Consider the following 15,822-nt stretch of genomic DNA (forward strand, 5'->3'; position numbering starts at 1 on the left):
ACAAGTAATCTAACAATTCCACAACAACTACCTAATACACACACGTCTAAGTAAAGGAATGGAATAAGAATATATAAATATATGGATCAGCAATGACAGAGCGACATAGGCAAGATAAAAATTATGTATCCAGGCACTCTGCATAGCGTCGTGACTAAGAACAGCACTTAGCCGTGGTATATTGGCCATATACCACAAGTCCCTGAGGTGCCTTATTGCTATTATAAACTAGTTACCAACGTAATTAGAGCAGTAAAAATAAATGTTTTGTCATACCCGTGGTATATAGTCTGATACACCACGGATGTCAGCCAATCAGCATAAGGGCTCGAACCACCCAGTTTATAAAGAGAAATAATGCACACTCAAGGATGCCCTTCAAGCCAATCAGAAACGACTGTTCAACAATGCTGTGGTATAAAGATATGAAGTACACCCTAATAGTCTGGTGAGAGTATAGAGATATACACTGAGTGGACAAAACATTAGGAACACCTTCCTATTTTGAGTTGCACCCCCTTTTGCCATCAGAACAGCCTCAATTGATCAGGGCATGGACTCTACAAGGTGTCAAAAGTGTTCCAAAGAGATGCCGGCCCATGTTGACTCCAATGCGTCCTTCCCACAGTTGTGTCAAGTTGGCTGGATGTCCTTTGGGTGGTGGACCATTCTTGATACACACAGGAAACTGTTGAGTGTGAAAAACCCGTCAGCGTTGCAGCTCTTGACACAAACCGATGCCCGTTGCACCTACTACCATACCCCGTACAAAGACACTTAAATCTTTTGTCCTGCCCATTTACCCTCTGAATGGCACACATACACAATCCAGGTCTCAATTGTCTCAAGGCTTAAATATCTATAACCTGTCTCCTCACCTTCACCGACGTGAATTTAACAGGTGTCCTTAATGTTTTGTACACTCAGTGTATATAGTGATATATTACTGTTATGTAATTCTATGGGTTTAAAGCAACACCATTGCACTGCACAGTACGATAGATCATAATCAATCCTCTATCATGCTAACCAGGTTTTGGGGCTAAGTTATAAGCATCATCCATTTTATAGATTTTTGGATTCAGGCTCAACAAAACAGTGCAATTTTATTTTTGATCTCAGGAACCTGGTTTTGATTGAATAATTGAATTACTGTTACATGCATAATAACTCTTGCAATGGGCCTCAAAAGTGTGAAATTCTCCTCCCCCTATGGGCTGTTCTGGCTCGGACAAGGCTTACTTAATGACTTAATTGGACAAGGCTTACTTAATGACTTAGTTGGACAAGGCTTACTTAATGTGGGACAAGGCTTACTTAATGACTTAGTTGGATAAGGCTTACTTAAAAGCCAGTACAGTACAGCATGTGGAGACAATTTGCTTACTGTCCCTAATGGAAAACAATAACCCCTTTTCGCTGCCCTGACAGAAAGAGAGACTGCGTCAGAAAGAAGCAAACATGGTGGCCACAAGCTGAGAGACCGAACAGGACAGAGAAGAGATTAATGAGAAGAGTTGATGTGTGAAGGACTGGGGACTTCTCCCACCTTCTCCCGTCACCGCCCTTCAGCCACCCACACAGGACTGGGAACTTCTCCCACCACCGCCCCTTAGCCACCCACACAGGACTGGGGACTTCTCCCACCACCGCCCCTTAGCCACCCACACAGGACTGGGGACTTCTCCCACCACCGCCCCTTAGCCACCCACACAGGACTGGGGACTTCTCCCACCACCGCCCCTTAGCCACCCACACAGGACTGGGGACTTCTCCCACCACCGCCCCTTAGCCACCCACACAGGACTGGGGACTTCTCCCACCACCGCCCTTCAGCCACCCACACAGGACTGGGGACTTCTCCCACCACCGCCCCTTAGCCACCCACACAGGACTGGGGACTTCTCCCACCACCGCCCCTTAGCCACCCACACAGGACTGGGGACTTCTCCCACCACCGCCCCTTAGCCACCCACACAGGACTGGGGACTTCTCCCACCACCGCCCCTTAGCCACCCACACAGGACTGGGGACTTCTCCCACCACCGCCCCTTAGCCACCCACACAGGACTGGGGACTTCTCCCACCACCGCCCCTTAGCCACCCACACAGGACTGGGGACTTCTCCCACCACCGCCCCTTAGCCACCCACACAGGGGGGTGATCAGGATCATACTAGTCTCTGATCCTGCCCACCCTGTTATGGACCAAGCCTGGAACACTGTACTGGATGCCCTTTGACCCTGCCCTCGCTGGACACTAGAGGAAACCCAATGGTTCGGAGGTCACAAAGTTGCAGATGCATTCACTGACCAACAGGATGATAAATATTTAAGTTCATTTTGATTTTTTGATTGTGCACCTCATCCTAGCACTGCTCTGTTAAAAAAACATTTATAAAAAAAAGGCTGATAACTGGACAAATTAATAAGACGATGTATCATGGTAAACTTCCTATGAAATATAGATTTGATCATGTAGATTTGAAATTCAGTTGTCTGTTTTCTGATATTAAATATCAGAAGTTGTTTGTGTTTTATAATACATTTAAGTTTATAATCTTACATTTCCACTGTCAATCATTAATATATATCATCTATGTATTGTATCTTGCCATCAGTCTGTTATTGCAACCCCAACAACACAACCTAGTTCAATAAGGTGTACAATCATGAGTTTATTCAGCAACCACTTTATATACATGATTAATACAATAACAAGTACATTAAGTGACGTCTAACAGGGCAAAGTTTAAAAAGAAAAGCCAATATTCATTAACACCACACTCGTCTAGCGCTCTGGAAGTGAACGCATCCACCAACTCATATTCCACACAGTGGAAACAATATAGGCTCTCTGAACGGTTTACAAAAAGAGTCTCAAATTCTTACACTGTGGCTTTTTCGCCTTATTTTAAATGGCAAACATGCGCAAATCTTCTGGTTTCCACAGTGATACTGTTATATTTGTATTAGGCGCAAGCCAGCAATATCATTAAAAAACAATTACGCTCGAAGCTATAAGCCATTTACAATGTGCCAAACCAGTCATTATAGTCCCATACATTACACTGGGGAGTCTGTTGGGGTTGGCATAGCTACCAGTTCAGGGTTTTGGAATGGTTTTGAACAGTTCCATCCCTTGGTTTCGTTGTCTTTTGATCTCCCCTTTTAGGATTAAGATTGGACATTCTCTCCCTCATGCATATTCGGTTTTTGCAATGGAAGCACATTTAATTGTATGCATTGGTCGGTACCTTTTAATTCTTCCCGTGGAAAGTAAACCAACAGAGACTGTGTCCATCTATGGTTTTAACTAGGCCTAATCCAGGTCTATGGAAGCGCAGCGGCACGTCTTTACGCGCTGAACGCGTTTCTTTCGGGAGCTGGGTGATTTTCCGGGACATATGAGGGTATAGGTGACGGTGGTGAATGTTTTCGGTTTACAGGTGGAACACGATTGGAAAGCCCCGTCATCTTCGTAGATGTGTCGGGGGATGTAGAAGGAGTTACACTGCCCGTAACAGAAACGATTGATTATAGTGCGGCTGAGGCATCCTTCCTCGTGGATCGTCTGTTTCAGCGGCTGCGTTTTGCACCAGTCCAGTTTGAGATACCGGCGCTCCGTGACGTGTAAGGCTTCTTGGCTGGATTCTAGAACCTCGTCATTGGCAGTTACTGGCCCCATTTGGCGGGAGACAAATCCGTTCTGTGGTGGTGGCTGCTGCGGTGAGCGCTCAGACTGGTTGGGACTGGAGTTGTATTTGTATGGGTGCTGAAAGGAACCCTGGAAGCCACCTACCGCTGCGCTCCTTTGCGGACAGAAGAGTAGTCCCAACACCATGGCCGAGGCAAAGACTGACGTCTTCATCCTGATCTATAGAATATTAAATAATTACATTTAAAGCCGTCGTGGAAAACAGAACAAATTACGCATAACTTTTATCAAGGTTTATGCAGTAATGTCACACCAAATACATTTCCAAGTGGTTAAAGCGTACAGTTAAGACTAATAGAATAATTTCAACATTGTATTTGGTAGAGCGAAAATGATAAATAGCTAGATTAACTCACCTGTGTCCTACACAAACGACACGACAGAAGATTCCCTGCGGGATTAAGATATTGCTGAAGTATTCCTGTATGATCTCTTCTTGGAATAGGCAAAACAAACTGCTGTCTAGCTGTACTGTCTCAGATTTAAGTACAGTAGAGGGATGTTCCCGCCCCCTCCAACGCCCATCATCCTCTCTGATAGATCCTAGTAAAAACGACTCAAACCTGGGAAATTTGCAGATTAAATCATTTATTTTAGATTAAGAGAAAATGATCAGAAAACAGCAAGAGACTTAGTTAAGGCTTGAGCCACAAAAAAAGCAAAACCATAGCAACTTGATTAAATGTATATCAAAACATCAACAGCATATTTGTTTGATAAAAACAGAAAATTTAGCTTCATAGGGTGAATCGTACACCACAGGCACACAAATAAACCGAGTATCAATAATTGATCAATTATTGATTGAGAACTGAAAATAGCAAGAGTATAATACCTTATTTGTTACACAAGTTGTACATATCAATAGACAGCTGTTACTGCATGTAACATTGTTAGTAGGCTACATAGTTCAACAAGATGTCATGGTGATAAAGTAGAATTTAGAGAACACTCCCAATACTTTTGTGAATATAGTTTCGTTTGAGTGACGTGACATGGTGGGGTAATAACTTTAGAACAGCAGGGTGTGTTCAGGTGGATGTTCTGTAGTCCTCCTCTTCTGGGTAGTGGGGAACAGACTTCTTGGCCACAACGTTGTCCAGTTTCTGACCCATCAGATAGGGGTTATTGACACTCTGGAATAAAAAGGGAGAAAATATGACATTGTATTGTGGTGCTGGGATTTTAAATAAAATCTTATTACATTCTTGAAAAAGGTGTCGATAAAGAGGTAAGCTATAGGTGTTCCAGAGGTGTTTGTGATCATTGACGGAGAAATGAAAGACAATGTAGTCCGGATTCAAAATTGACATTGGTCGGTCAACATGCAACATAATCTAGAAATGTGAGTTTAAAAAGGGCATTATCCCCTTCAGGGTATAACAACTCAATGGTGGTGATGTGGTTTCACAAAAACTATTTCTACAAAAGCTTAAACAAAAAAAACATAAAAGCTGTTATAACCCTTTGTCTTCTTTTGGGTCCTCCCTTCAGTTTCTGGTACAACAGTTCCTTGTTCTGAAATGACAAAGTTAGTTTAGTGACAAAGAATGTTTCTATTGTTTTAGAGCAAATTATTTTATTTTCTGTAATCATAAACACATAGCTTGAGCCTTTACAGGAACAAAGACCTTTCCATGGTTGACTTGTCTAGTGTCCACAGATGGGGTGTGGTGTCAGTTAATACAAGCGGAAAAACATTTCCTAAAAGAGGGTAAGGACATGGACTTATTCAATAGTACAGGGGGCACAGCTTTGTTGTAACCACCTGAGCCTAGTGGAGTAGGGTGAAGTTGCCCGTACACTCTGAAGGCAATTTTACCAAGTTGCCCTAGTCACTCACCCACTTAGCCAGAGCAGAGTAGTCATGTTCTGGGTCGAACAAGTGCTGATGCTTCTGGAACTCTCTGCTGAACTCTGCTGTGTCCGGGACGTTCTCCAGACAACCATCTGCAGCTACAGTACAAGCAAAGAGAGGACAGTCAAGCTTTTTCAAAATTGGATTTGTGTAACTCCTGCATCCGTCCATCGAGGTGGCGGCGAGGAGGGGGAATGTGGACAAAAATGCACTTCTATGAAATGACTCCTCCACTCGCGTCGTCAGGCAAATGATGTTTACAGGGGAAGGATCCACAAAATGAATGTGTAAAGTCAAAAACAAATGAAGTTAGTTCAAGACATTTTATAGATAAAAACAATATGCAACTTTTTCCCTTTTAAACGTGTGCAAGATTTTCTCCTCCGATAAAAACAGCTGATTCAAAGGGGGTGTGGCAGATATCAAAACTCCTCCGTGAAGGACTCCGGTAGGACACGCACGACTATCCTGATGGAACGTGGTTAGAGGGGAGGACACTAACAAACTGACATCGCCTCGACAACTCATCGGTTTCTGGGGCTACGGAGGAGAGGGGGTGGAGGATGGATTCTTTTCCCAAATGAGGAAAGGACATAGACAAGGCAAACCCTAGATTGATCTGCAGCAGTGGGGGCTCCTCAGAGGACCATCATCCTCAGTGAATATCATTTATTTATTGTAAAATGTGGATAAAGTCATCCTTTAAATAAAACTAAATATATTCACCTCACCAAATAATTGATTGAAACACTTTTACAATGAAGGTCTATAGTAGCCTCAACAGCACTCTATAGGGTAGCACCATGTATCTGGAGGACGGCTAGTTTCCGTCCTTCTCTTGGTATATTGACTTCATTACACAACCTAGGAGGCTTGTGGTTCTCACCCCCTTCCATATACTTGCACCGTAATTATAACAACTTCTGGAGGACATCCACCAACATATCAGAGCTCTTGCAGCATGAACTACATGTTGTCCACCCAATCAAAGGACCAGAGAATTAATCTAGTAGTGAAAGCATAAACTACAGCTAGCTAGCACTGCAGTGCATAACATATTGAGTAGTTGACTCAAAGACACAATAGTTGAACAGTTTAACAAATTATTTTTCAAAAATGAAGGCGAAGCAAGAGTCATTTTTTTCTCTCAATTAGCTAACAAATGCAGCTGGCTAGTTTATTTTCTCAAACACCAGGCTCAAACAGAGGGATGCTATGTTAGTTAGCTGGCTATGACTATCCAACAACACTGGAACTCCAAGTCAAGGTAAGCTTTTATTAATTTATTGCCCCGGGGTCCACCGGTGTAACTGCTTACTGACTATACACTAATGTTACTGCATGATTGTAGCGGGTTTACTAACGCTTTAATTATATTAGCTATGTTGACTAAGACGTTACTTTAGCTAATATGGAGACAACGATGTAGGCTGTGTGTAGTGGTTATGACATGGTTTGGCTTGGAAAGGTTTTTTTTTTAACCTGGTCACATACAGCTGATGTGTTGTTCATTGAAGTCCACAAACAAAGGGAAAAAGTGAGAGGAGGAGAGTGCAGAGGCTAGAATGAATACAACGTGGCTGCTATGAAAGTGACTGTTTATGCGTGATCAGGGGTGTATTCATTCCACCAACTGTTGAAAAACATTACTTAAACAGAACCAAATGAAACGGGGATAAAAATACTCAATTTGTCCAATAGAAACTCTCGTTCGCAACTGTTGGAATAATGATTACACCCTTGATAAGCTAGACGCAGACAAGAGTGTGCAAGGCGGTATTGAATGTGTCACTGTATGTCCATGTGTCATTGTCGTCTCGACCTGCGTGCACCTACGTTGTAAACTTTCATTTGTAGGCTGTTGTAGCAACCTCATGATGGGTATAATGTGAGTATCATGTAGTAGCCTAAACCTATCGATGTTCCATTGAACTGGGTGAATGCAATATGAATGACAGTCATCCAACATGCTGTAATAGAAATAAGGCCATGCTGATAAAAATAATAATAATTGTACTCCATCACAAACGGCACTGACCGCCACTGATCTGCAGCTACAACAAGTCAGGGACAAGTACTAGGAGTATTCCTCAGATAGAACATACACGGCGACTGGAGGGGAGGGCTGCCGTATTACCGGCTCTTAACCAACCATGCTATTTTGTTCGTTTTTTTGCGATGTTCGTAGCTTGTTTTCTTCATAATGTTGCTGCTACCGTCTCTTATGACCGAAAAGAGCTTCTGGACATCAGAACTGCGATTGCTCACCTCAAACTGGACGAAGAGTTCTTCAATGAGTTAGACGGGAGGGATGCACTACTACAGACACCCAACCAGGCCCAGATCCCCGTGATTCACTGGAGAGGGAAACGGAGATTGTGGAAAAAGATCAGGGTGCCTTGCAAGGATCAGGCAATGAGTGGCTAATCTGTCCTTGCCTTCCGTCCTGCTAGCTAATGTTCAATCGCTTGAAAATAAATGGGACAAGCTAAAAGCACATATATCCTACCAACGGGACATTAACTGTAATATCTTATGTTTCACCGAGTCGTGGCAGAACGACGACATTAAGAACATACAGCTGGCGGGTTATACACTATCGGTAGGACAGAACAGCAGCCTCTGGTAAGACACGGGGCGGGGGCCTATGTATGTGAACAACAGCTGGTGCACGATATCTAAGGAAGAGTCAGGGTTTTGCTCGCCTGAGGTAGAGTATCTCATAAGCTGTAGACCACAATATCTACCGAGAGAGTTTGTATTTTTCGTAGCTGTCTACATACCACCACAGACCGATGCTAGCACTAAAACCGCACTCAATGAGCTGTATTCCGCCATAAGCAAACAGGAAAACGCTCATCCAGAGGCGGCGCTCCTAGTGGCCGGGGACTTTAATGCAGGGAAACTTAAATCAGTTTTACTTCATTTCTATTAGCATGTTAAATGTGCAACCAGAGGGCAAAAAAATTATAGATCACCTTTAACCACACAGAGACGTGTACAAAGCTCTCCATTTGGCAAATCTGATTCCTGCTTACAAGCAAGAAGTAAAGCAGGAAGCATCAGTTGTCAGATGCTAAACTACAGGACTGCTTTGCTGTCACATACTGGAATATGTTCCAGGATTCTTCCGGTGGCATTGAGTACACCACATCAGTCACTGGCTTTATCAATAAGTGCATCGAGACGTCGTCCGCTCAGTGACTGTACGTACATAACCCAGCCAGAAGACATGGATTACAGGCAACATTTGCACTGAGCTAAAGAGTAGAGCTGCCGCTTTCAAGGAGCGGGACTCTAACCCAGAAACTTATAAGAAATCCTGCTATGCCCTCCAACGAACCATCAAACAGGCAAAGCTTCAATACAGGACTAAGACCGAATCGTACTACACCGCCTCCCGATGCGCGTTGGATGTGGCAGGACTTGCAAATTATTACAGACTACAAAGGGAAGCACAGCCGAGAGCTGCCCAGTGACACAAGCCGACCAGACGAGCTAAATAACTTAGTTGAAGTCAGAAGTATACATACACTTAGGTTGGAGTCATGAAAACTTGTTTTTCAACCACTCCACAGATTTCTTGCTGTAGTTTTGGCAAGTCGGTTAGGACATCTACTTTGTGCATGACAAGTAATTTTTCCAACTGATTACAGACAGGTTATTTCACTAGATCACAAATCCTGTGGGTCAGAAGTTTTACACTAAGTTGACTGCGCCTTTAACCAGCTTGGAAAATTCCAGAAAATGAAGTCATGGCTCTATAAGCTTCTGATAGGCTAATTGACATAATATGAGTCAATTGGAGGTGTACCTGTAGATGTATTTCAAGGCCTACCTTCAAACTCAGTGCCTCTTTGCTTGACATCATGGGAAAAACAAAAGAAATCAGCCAAGACCAAAGGAAAATAAAGATAATTGTAGACCTCCACAATTCTGGTTCATCCTTGAGAGCAATTTCCAAACGCATGAAGGTACCACGTTCATCTGTACAAACAATAGTACGCAAGTATAAACACCATGGGACCACGCAGCCGTCATACCACTCAGTAAGGAGACGAGTTCTGTCTCCTAGAGATGAACGTACTTTTGTGTGAAAACAAATCAATCCCAGAACAACAGCAAAGGACCTTGTGAAGATCCTGGAGGAAACAGGTACAAAAGTATCTATATCCACAATAAAACGAGTCCTATATCGACATAACCTGAAAGGCCGTTCAGCAAGGGAAAAGCCACTGCTCCAAAACCGCCAATAAAAAGGCAGACTACGATTTGCAACTGCACATGGGGACAAAGATCGGACTTTTTGGAGAAATGTCCTCTGGTCTGATGAAACAAAAATAGAGCCGTTTAGCCATAATGACCATCGTTATGTTTGGAGGAAAAAGGGGGAGGCTTGCAAGCTGAAGAACACCATCCCAACTGTGAAGCACGGGAAGCACAGCATCATGTTGTGGGGGTGCTTTGCTGCAGGAGGGACTGGTGCCCTTCACAAAATAGATGGCATCTTGAGGAATGACAAATATGTGGATATATTGAAGCAACATCTCAAGACATCAGTCAGGAAGTTTAAGCGTGGGTCTTCCAAATGCACAATGACCCCGAGCATACTTCAAAAGGTTGTGGCAAAATGGCTTAAGGACAACAAAGTCAAGGTATTGGAGTAGCCATCAAAGCCCTGACCTCAATCCTATAGAAAATGTGTGGGCAGAACTGAAAAAAAGTGTGCGAGCAACGAGGCCTACAACCTGACTCAGTTACACCAGCTCTGTCTGTAGGAATGGGCCAAAATTCACCCAACTTATTGTGGGAAGCTTGTGGAAGGCTACCTGAAACGTTTGACCCAAGTTAAAGAATTTAAAGGCAATGCTACCAAATACTAATTGAGTGTACGTAAACTTCTGACCCACTGGGAATATAAAATAAATAAAAGCTGAAATAAATAACTCCTATTATTCTGACATTTCACATTCTTAAAATAAAGTGGTGATCCTAACTGACCTAAGACAGGGAATTTTTAATAGGATTAAGTCAGGAATTGTGAAAAACTGAGTTTAAATGTACTTGGCTAAGGTGTATGTAAACTTCCAACTTCAACTGTATATGCTCGCGTCGAGGCAAGTAACACTGAAACATGCATGAGAGCATCAGCTGTTCCGGATGACTGATGACGCTCTCCGCAGCCGATGTGAGTAAGACCTTTAAACAGGTCAACATTCACAAGGCCGCAGGGCCAGACGGATTACTAGGACGTGTACTCCGAGCATGCACTGACCAACTGGCAAGTGTCTTCACTGACATTTTCAACCTGTCCCTGACAGAGTCTGTAATACCAACATGTTTCAAACAGACCACCATAGTCCCTGTGCCCAAGGAAGCAAAGGTAACCTGCCTACCGACATGTAGCACTCACATCTGTAGCCATGAAATGCTTTGAAAGGCTGGTCATGGCTCACATCAACACCATTATCCCAGAAATCCTAGACCCACTCCAATTTGCATAGCGCACAAACAGATCCACAGATGATGCAACCTCTATTGCACGCCACACTGCCCTTTCCGACCTGGACAAAAGGAACACCTATGTGAGAATGCTGTTCATTGACTACAGCTCAGCGTTCAACACAAAAGTGCCCTCAAAGCTCATCCCTAAGGACCCAGGGACTAAACACCTCCCTCTGCAACTGGATCCTAGACTTCCTGACAGAACACCCCCAGGAGGTAAGGGTAGGTAACACATCCACCACACTGATCCTCAACACACGGGCCCCTCAGGGGTGCGTGCCCAGTCCCCTTCTGTACTCCCTGTTCACTCATGACTGCACGGTCAGGCACAACTCCAACACCATCATTAAGTTTGCTGATGACAGGGGTCTAAGCCCCGACAATGATGAGACAGCCTATAGGGAGGAGGTCAGAGACCTTACCGTGTGGTGTGAGGACAACAACCTCTCCCTCAACGTGAGACTACAGGAAAAGGAGGACCGAGCACGTCCCATTCTCATCGATTGGGCTGTAGTTGAGAACTTAAAGTTCCTTGGCGTCCACAATTCTTTTTTTAACCTTTATTTAACTAGGCAAGTCAGTTAAGAACACATTTTTATTTTCAATGACGGCCTAGGAACAGTGGGTTAATGCCTTGTTCAGGGGCAGAATGACAGATCTTTCTTTACCTTGTTAGCTCAGGGATTCGATCTTGCAACCTTTCGGTTACTAGTCCAATGCTCTAACCACTAGACTACCTGCCACCCCAACAGCAACAAACTAACATGGTCTAAACACACCAAGACAGTCGTGAAGAGGGCACGACAAAACCTATTCCCCCTCAGGAGACTGAAAAGATTTGGCATTGGTCCTCAGAAGGTTCTACAGCTGCAACATCGAGAGCATCCAGACTGGTTGCATCCCTGCCTGGTATGGCAACTGCTCAGCCTTCCGACTGCAAGGTTAGTGCGTACAGCCCAGTACATCACCAGGACCAAGTTTCCTGCCATCCAGGACCTCAATACCAGACGGTGTCGTTTAAAAAGAATTGGGGCCGGTATTTTCTTTAAACTGCATTGTTGGTTAAGGGCTTGTAAGTAAGCATTTCACTGTAAGGTCTACATCTGTTGTATTTGGCGCATGTGGCAAATAACATTTGATACAGGGACAGAGAACCAACCATACAGAAACAAAGGATAAAGCCTCGCTGAGTGCTAGCCTGTTCCTGCTTTAGCTAACTTGAGGTCTTGCTGTCTTGCAAGACTAATGGTACTGAAAGTTAGGCACCAAGCCTAAAGGAGAAATCCTTGTCACAAACAGAAATATAGCCATTTGTTTACCCATCTTTCCTAGTGGACATGGGTTGGAAGGGTTGGGGTAGCCATGGTCCTCACTGAAGTATTTGGGGATGTTGTCCCCTGTCAGCTCAGCTACGATGTTGGGGATGTTTCCATAGGGACCCAGGTGCTGCAGCCCCTCATGGGCTCCTCCTAGTGGAGGAAACGGAATATGACAAGAATATATATTTTTAGTCATTACAGGGACAGAGACAGAGGGGGCATGTTTACTACCATTCTTACATTTTAGAGTGATGCTCCAGAAGTTGTTTAATTTCAGCCAGTAGTTTTGAAAGTGGCGCTCACGAGCCAAAACAGGTCCCCGTTTTCTGTGTAGCATGTCATCCAACTGTGTAGGACGTCAGCCAATTCATATATGTTTCACATTTGTTGTGCTTAAGATCCCAGACTGCTGCTTTAAAAATTTGATTAGCATAAGTCAAAAGTGAAATCAATATCAGAATACAATACTAAGTCTAGATGTTATTTCTGTACAGTGCATTCGTTAATTATTCAAACCCCGTCTCGGAGCTCTACAGTGTATGCCTTCACATTTTTTTATGTAACCTTTATTTAACTAGGTTAACTAGTTAAGAACAAATTCTTATTTACAATGACGTCTTACACCGGCCAAATAGATGACGCTTGGCCAATTGGGCGTCCTATAGGGCGGCGCACAATCACTGACGGTTGCGATACAGCCTGGAATCTAACCAGGGTGTCTGTAGTGAAGCCTCAAGCACTGAGATGCAGCGCCTTAGACCGCTGCGCCACGCGGGAGCCCATATCTTGTCCAATCAATTGAATTTACAACAGGTGGACTCCAATGAAGTTGTATAAACATCAAGGCTGATCAATGGAAACAGGATGCAGCTGAGCTCAATTTCAAGTCTCATAGCAAAGGGTCTGAATACATTTGTAAAAAAAAAAATCTAAAAGCCTGTTTTCACTTTGTCATTATGGGGTAGTGTGTAGACTGATGAGGGAAAAAACAATATTTAAGACATTTTAGAAGCAGGCTGTAACGTAGCAAAATGTGGAAAAAGTCAAGGAGTCTGAATACTTTGCAAATTCACTGTACATGTCCCATCTCCAAACACAATCCCAAGTACAGAAACCCAAGGCCAGAAATGTAAATGTGATCTCCACAATGGTACTGGGAACTATAACCATTGGCAAAACATTTTCTCGCTCCGAGATGCATGCCCTCTCTCCCACAGAATATATCCCCTCAATACTCCTGAACATTTGGCAGGAGCTTTGGTATAATATAAAATAGCTGACTTGCCGGTCCACATCGATGTAGACCTGTTATTAAACTCCATTATGGCCATGTACAAAATGGAACACTATAAAGTGCACTACTTTTGACCAGGGCCCATAACCCTATGAAGTGCACTACTTTTTACCATATGGGATGTCGCTGAGTGATTTATCCAAGGCTATGAACTGGACACAAGACAGATCTGTGGTGTAATTACTGGTAGGGAACATTTCAAAACAGATGTAATTTCATTTCACAATGGAAAATTGCCTGCAATAGAGTGGAGAGTATTTCTTAGACATAACCCATGTGCCAAATCATGACACACCCCAGATATACACAGACTAGGCTTGTGGTCTTACACGTCATACTGTTTTATAGGTATAGTGTTTGATTACTAAACAAGTCGTCAACCAAATTGTCAGATACAATCCAGTTTCTGTACTTTTTGCTTCATTGACAACCAAAAAAATTAAGATTAACAACAAGCCTGAAATATACTTTATGTCAAGCCAACTACTACAGCACTATGACTAAAACAGACAACTCCTTTAACTCATAGATTATTATTTTAAACCATGGACCCCACCTTGGATACTCTGGGGACCCACGATGTTGGTGGCCTGGTGAGCGGGGTACTCAACCCTGTGCCGAGCGATGCCAAGCTGCTCCATGGCGCCGTGTAGGAGGCGTTGAATGTCGGCCTCAGATACCTGGTCTGCCGTGCGGGGGCTCCGGGCCGATGCCAGCTCCGCCACGCACACCAGAACGCTCAGCAACACGGTTCTACTCAACCTGACCGTCGAACCCATCGCGGTCTGCAATAGAGAGACAAAAATATAACGTTGCTTATCAATCATGTTTTCAGTTGCATTTTTCTACTAAATACGTCGTTCTAATTATGTTTCAGAGGGATGTCCACCTGACAGAAACCATCATTAACCCACATATAAACAGTTGACTAACAGAAGGCAGGTGCAAATAGACACTTTTGTTGTTCCTTCCCCATGTAGGCTAATAATAAAATCACACCATTCGGCCATAGGAATCGCATTATGTCCAAATACAGCGGATGCCCAAATTTAATGTAGACATGGGCATAACCTAGAACTAACCTAATAAATACATTATTACGCAGGTACGCTAAGTGTTTATTTGTAAATCATGTCTAGAACATAAACACATGTAATATAGCCCAATACATTGCAAAATGTAGCATCCGTAATCCTAATTAACCATATAAAACAAAATCAACCTATATCTGGAATTAAGGCATACGTGCGTTTGCCTCTTTTCTGTGAAAACAAAAATGTGCGCCACCGGGCAAATATGCTACAGAGGCCGCAACAGTCATACATATTCTGGATATACCAATAAACGACATTCAACAGATGCAATATTTTTGATCTCATAGGCTACTGTTACACATATCGAAAAGGCCTACACGATATTTATCTGACTTTACGATGTATCGTTTTCCTTACGGTGTATCCTGGATGCGGCGAGAAAGAGCTTGTGATGCTGACGGATGATGCAGTCGTCGCTCCACGGATCATTACCTTACCGGCTCTTGCCAGGCACCAAAAAAAAAAATCCCTGGCATCTCCGTGAATGTCATTAAACAATGTCGATAATTTAGCGCATCAGGGTGGCGTTTTCGTGTGATTTACAAATTTAGTAGACAAACATGCAATAGCCTAAGCTGTGGCTAAAACAGTCGTCAATTTTAATAAATTTGACTCCAAAGAAAAATTAAAATAGGCCTATTTATTAAAACATTTAGTTTTACAGACATATTGGACAGGTGGGCTACAGGTAATATGTAAAGGGAAATAAATTAAATATTCAGTCAAAAAGGCTCCAAAGATATAACAGAATGTCTTTGCAATACAATATAACATTGATAAGACTCCATTTTTATCTTCAATGCAAAAATCGTAAAAACAATGACAACTGCCATATGGACCTTCACATGTGATGAATAGAACTCTATCCATTTGATGAGACTGGAGTCGTATGTCTCCTGCTCTTCCAGGGGGGTTCGGTACAGCTTTCCCCAAACCAGGAGACAGGCGGACACCGTCACTCAGCCTTTTGGCCGAAACACACCCAACGTTTCACCGAATCCATTCTGAGGGAAGTAAAGAAAGGGAGTTCATGGT

The 15,822-nt window shown here is 43.3% G+C and overlaps 3 protein-coding genes across 3 annotated transcripts in view; 1 reads left to right on the forward strand and 2 right to left on the reverse strand.

The window, feature by feature from the left end:
* Window positions 1-2,608, forward strand: part of LOC106571113 (formin) — a 50,538-nt gene extending 47,930 nt beyond the window's left edge. Inside the window, exon 17 of the mRNA XM_045695570.1 lies at window positions 1,432-2,608. Within this exon, the coding sequence (XP_045551526.1) occupies window positions 1,432-1,479 (48 nt within the window). The 3' untranslated portion in view covers window positions 1,480-2,608. The remainder of the gene's footprint in view (window positions 1-1,431) is intronic.
* Window positions 2,609-2,657: 49 nt separating this feature from the next.
* LOC106571103 (gremlin-1) lies at window positions 2,658-4,193 on the reverse strand. The gene is made up of 2 exons (XM_014143780.2): window positions 4,074-4,193; window positions 2,658-3,876 (listed from the first exon to the last, which is right to left on the reverse strand). The coding sequence occupies exon 2, from the start codon at window positions 3,868-3,870 to the stop codon at window positions 3,322-3,324; it is 549 nt and encodes a 182-aa protein (XP_013999255.1). The 5' UTR covers window positions 3,871-3,876; window positions 4,074-4,193; the 3' UTR covers window positions 2,658-3,321.
* Window positions 4,194-4,369: 176 nt separating this feature from the next.
* 7b2 (Neuroendocrine protein 7B2) lies at window positions 4,370-15,233 on the reverse strand. Its single transcript, NM_001140648.1, is given in 6 exon segments — window positions 4,370-4,853; window positions 5,182-5,235; window positions 5,561-5,673; window positions 12,400-12,549; window positions 14,250-14,478; window positions 15,145-15,233. Coding segments are annotated over 6 exon segments (723 nt in total). The 5' UTR covers window positions 15,217-15,233; the 3' UTR covers window positions 4,370-4,748.
* Window positions 15,234-15,822: the final 589 nt, after the last annotated feature.

This window comes from Salmo salar, chromosome ssa15, assembly GCF_905237065.1.
Source record: "Salmo salar chromosome ssa15, Ssal_v3.1, whole genome shotgun sequence".
Taxonomy (NCBI): Eukaryota; Metazoa; Chordata; class Actinopteri; order Salmoniformes; family Salmonidae; genus Salmo; species Salmo salar.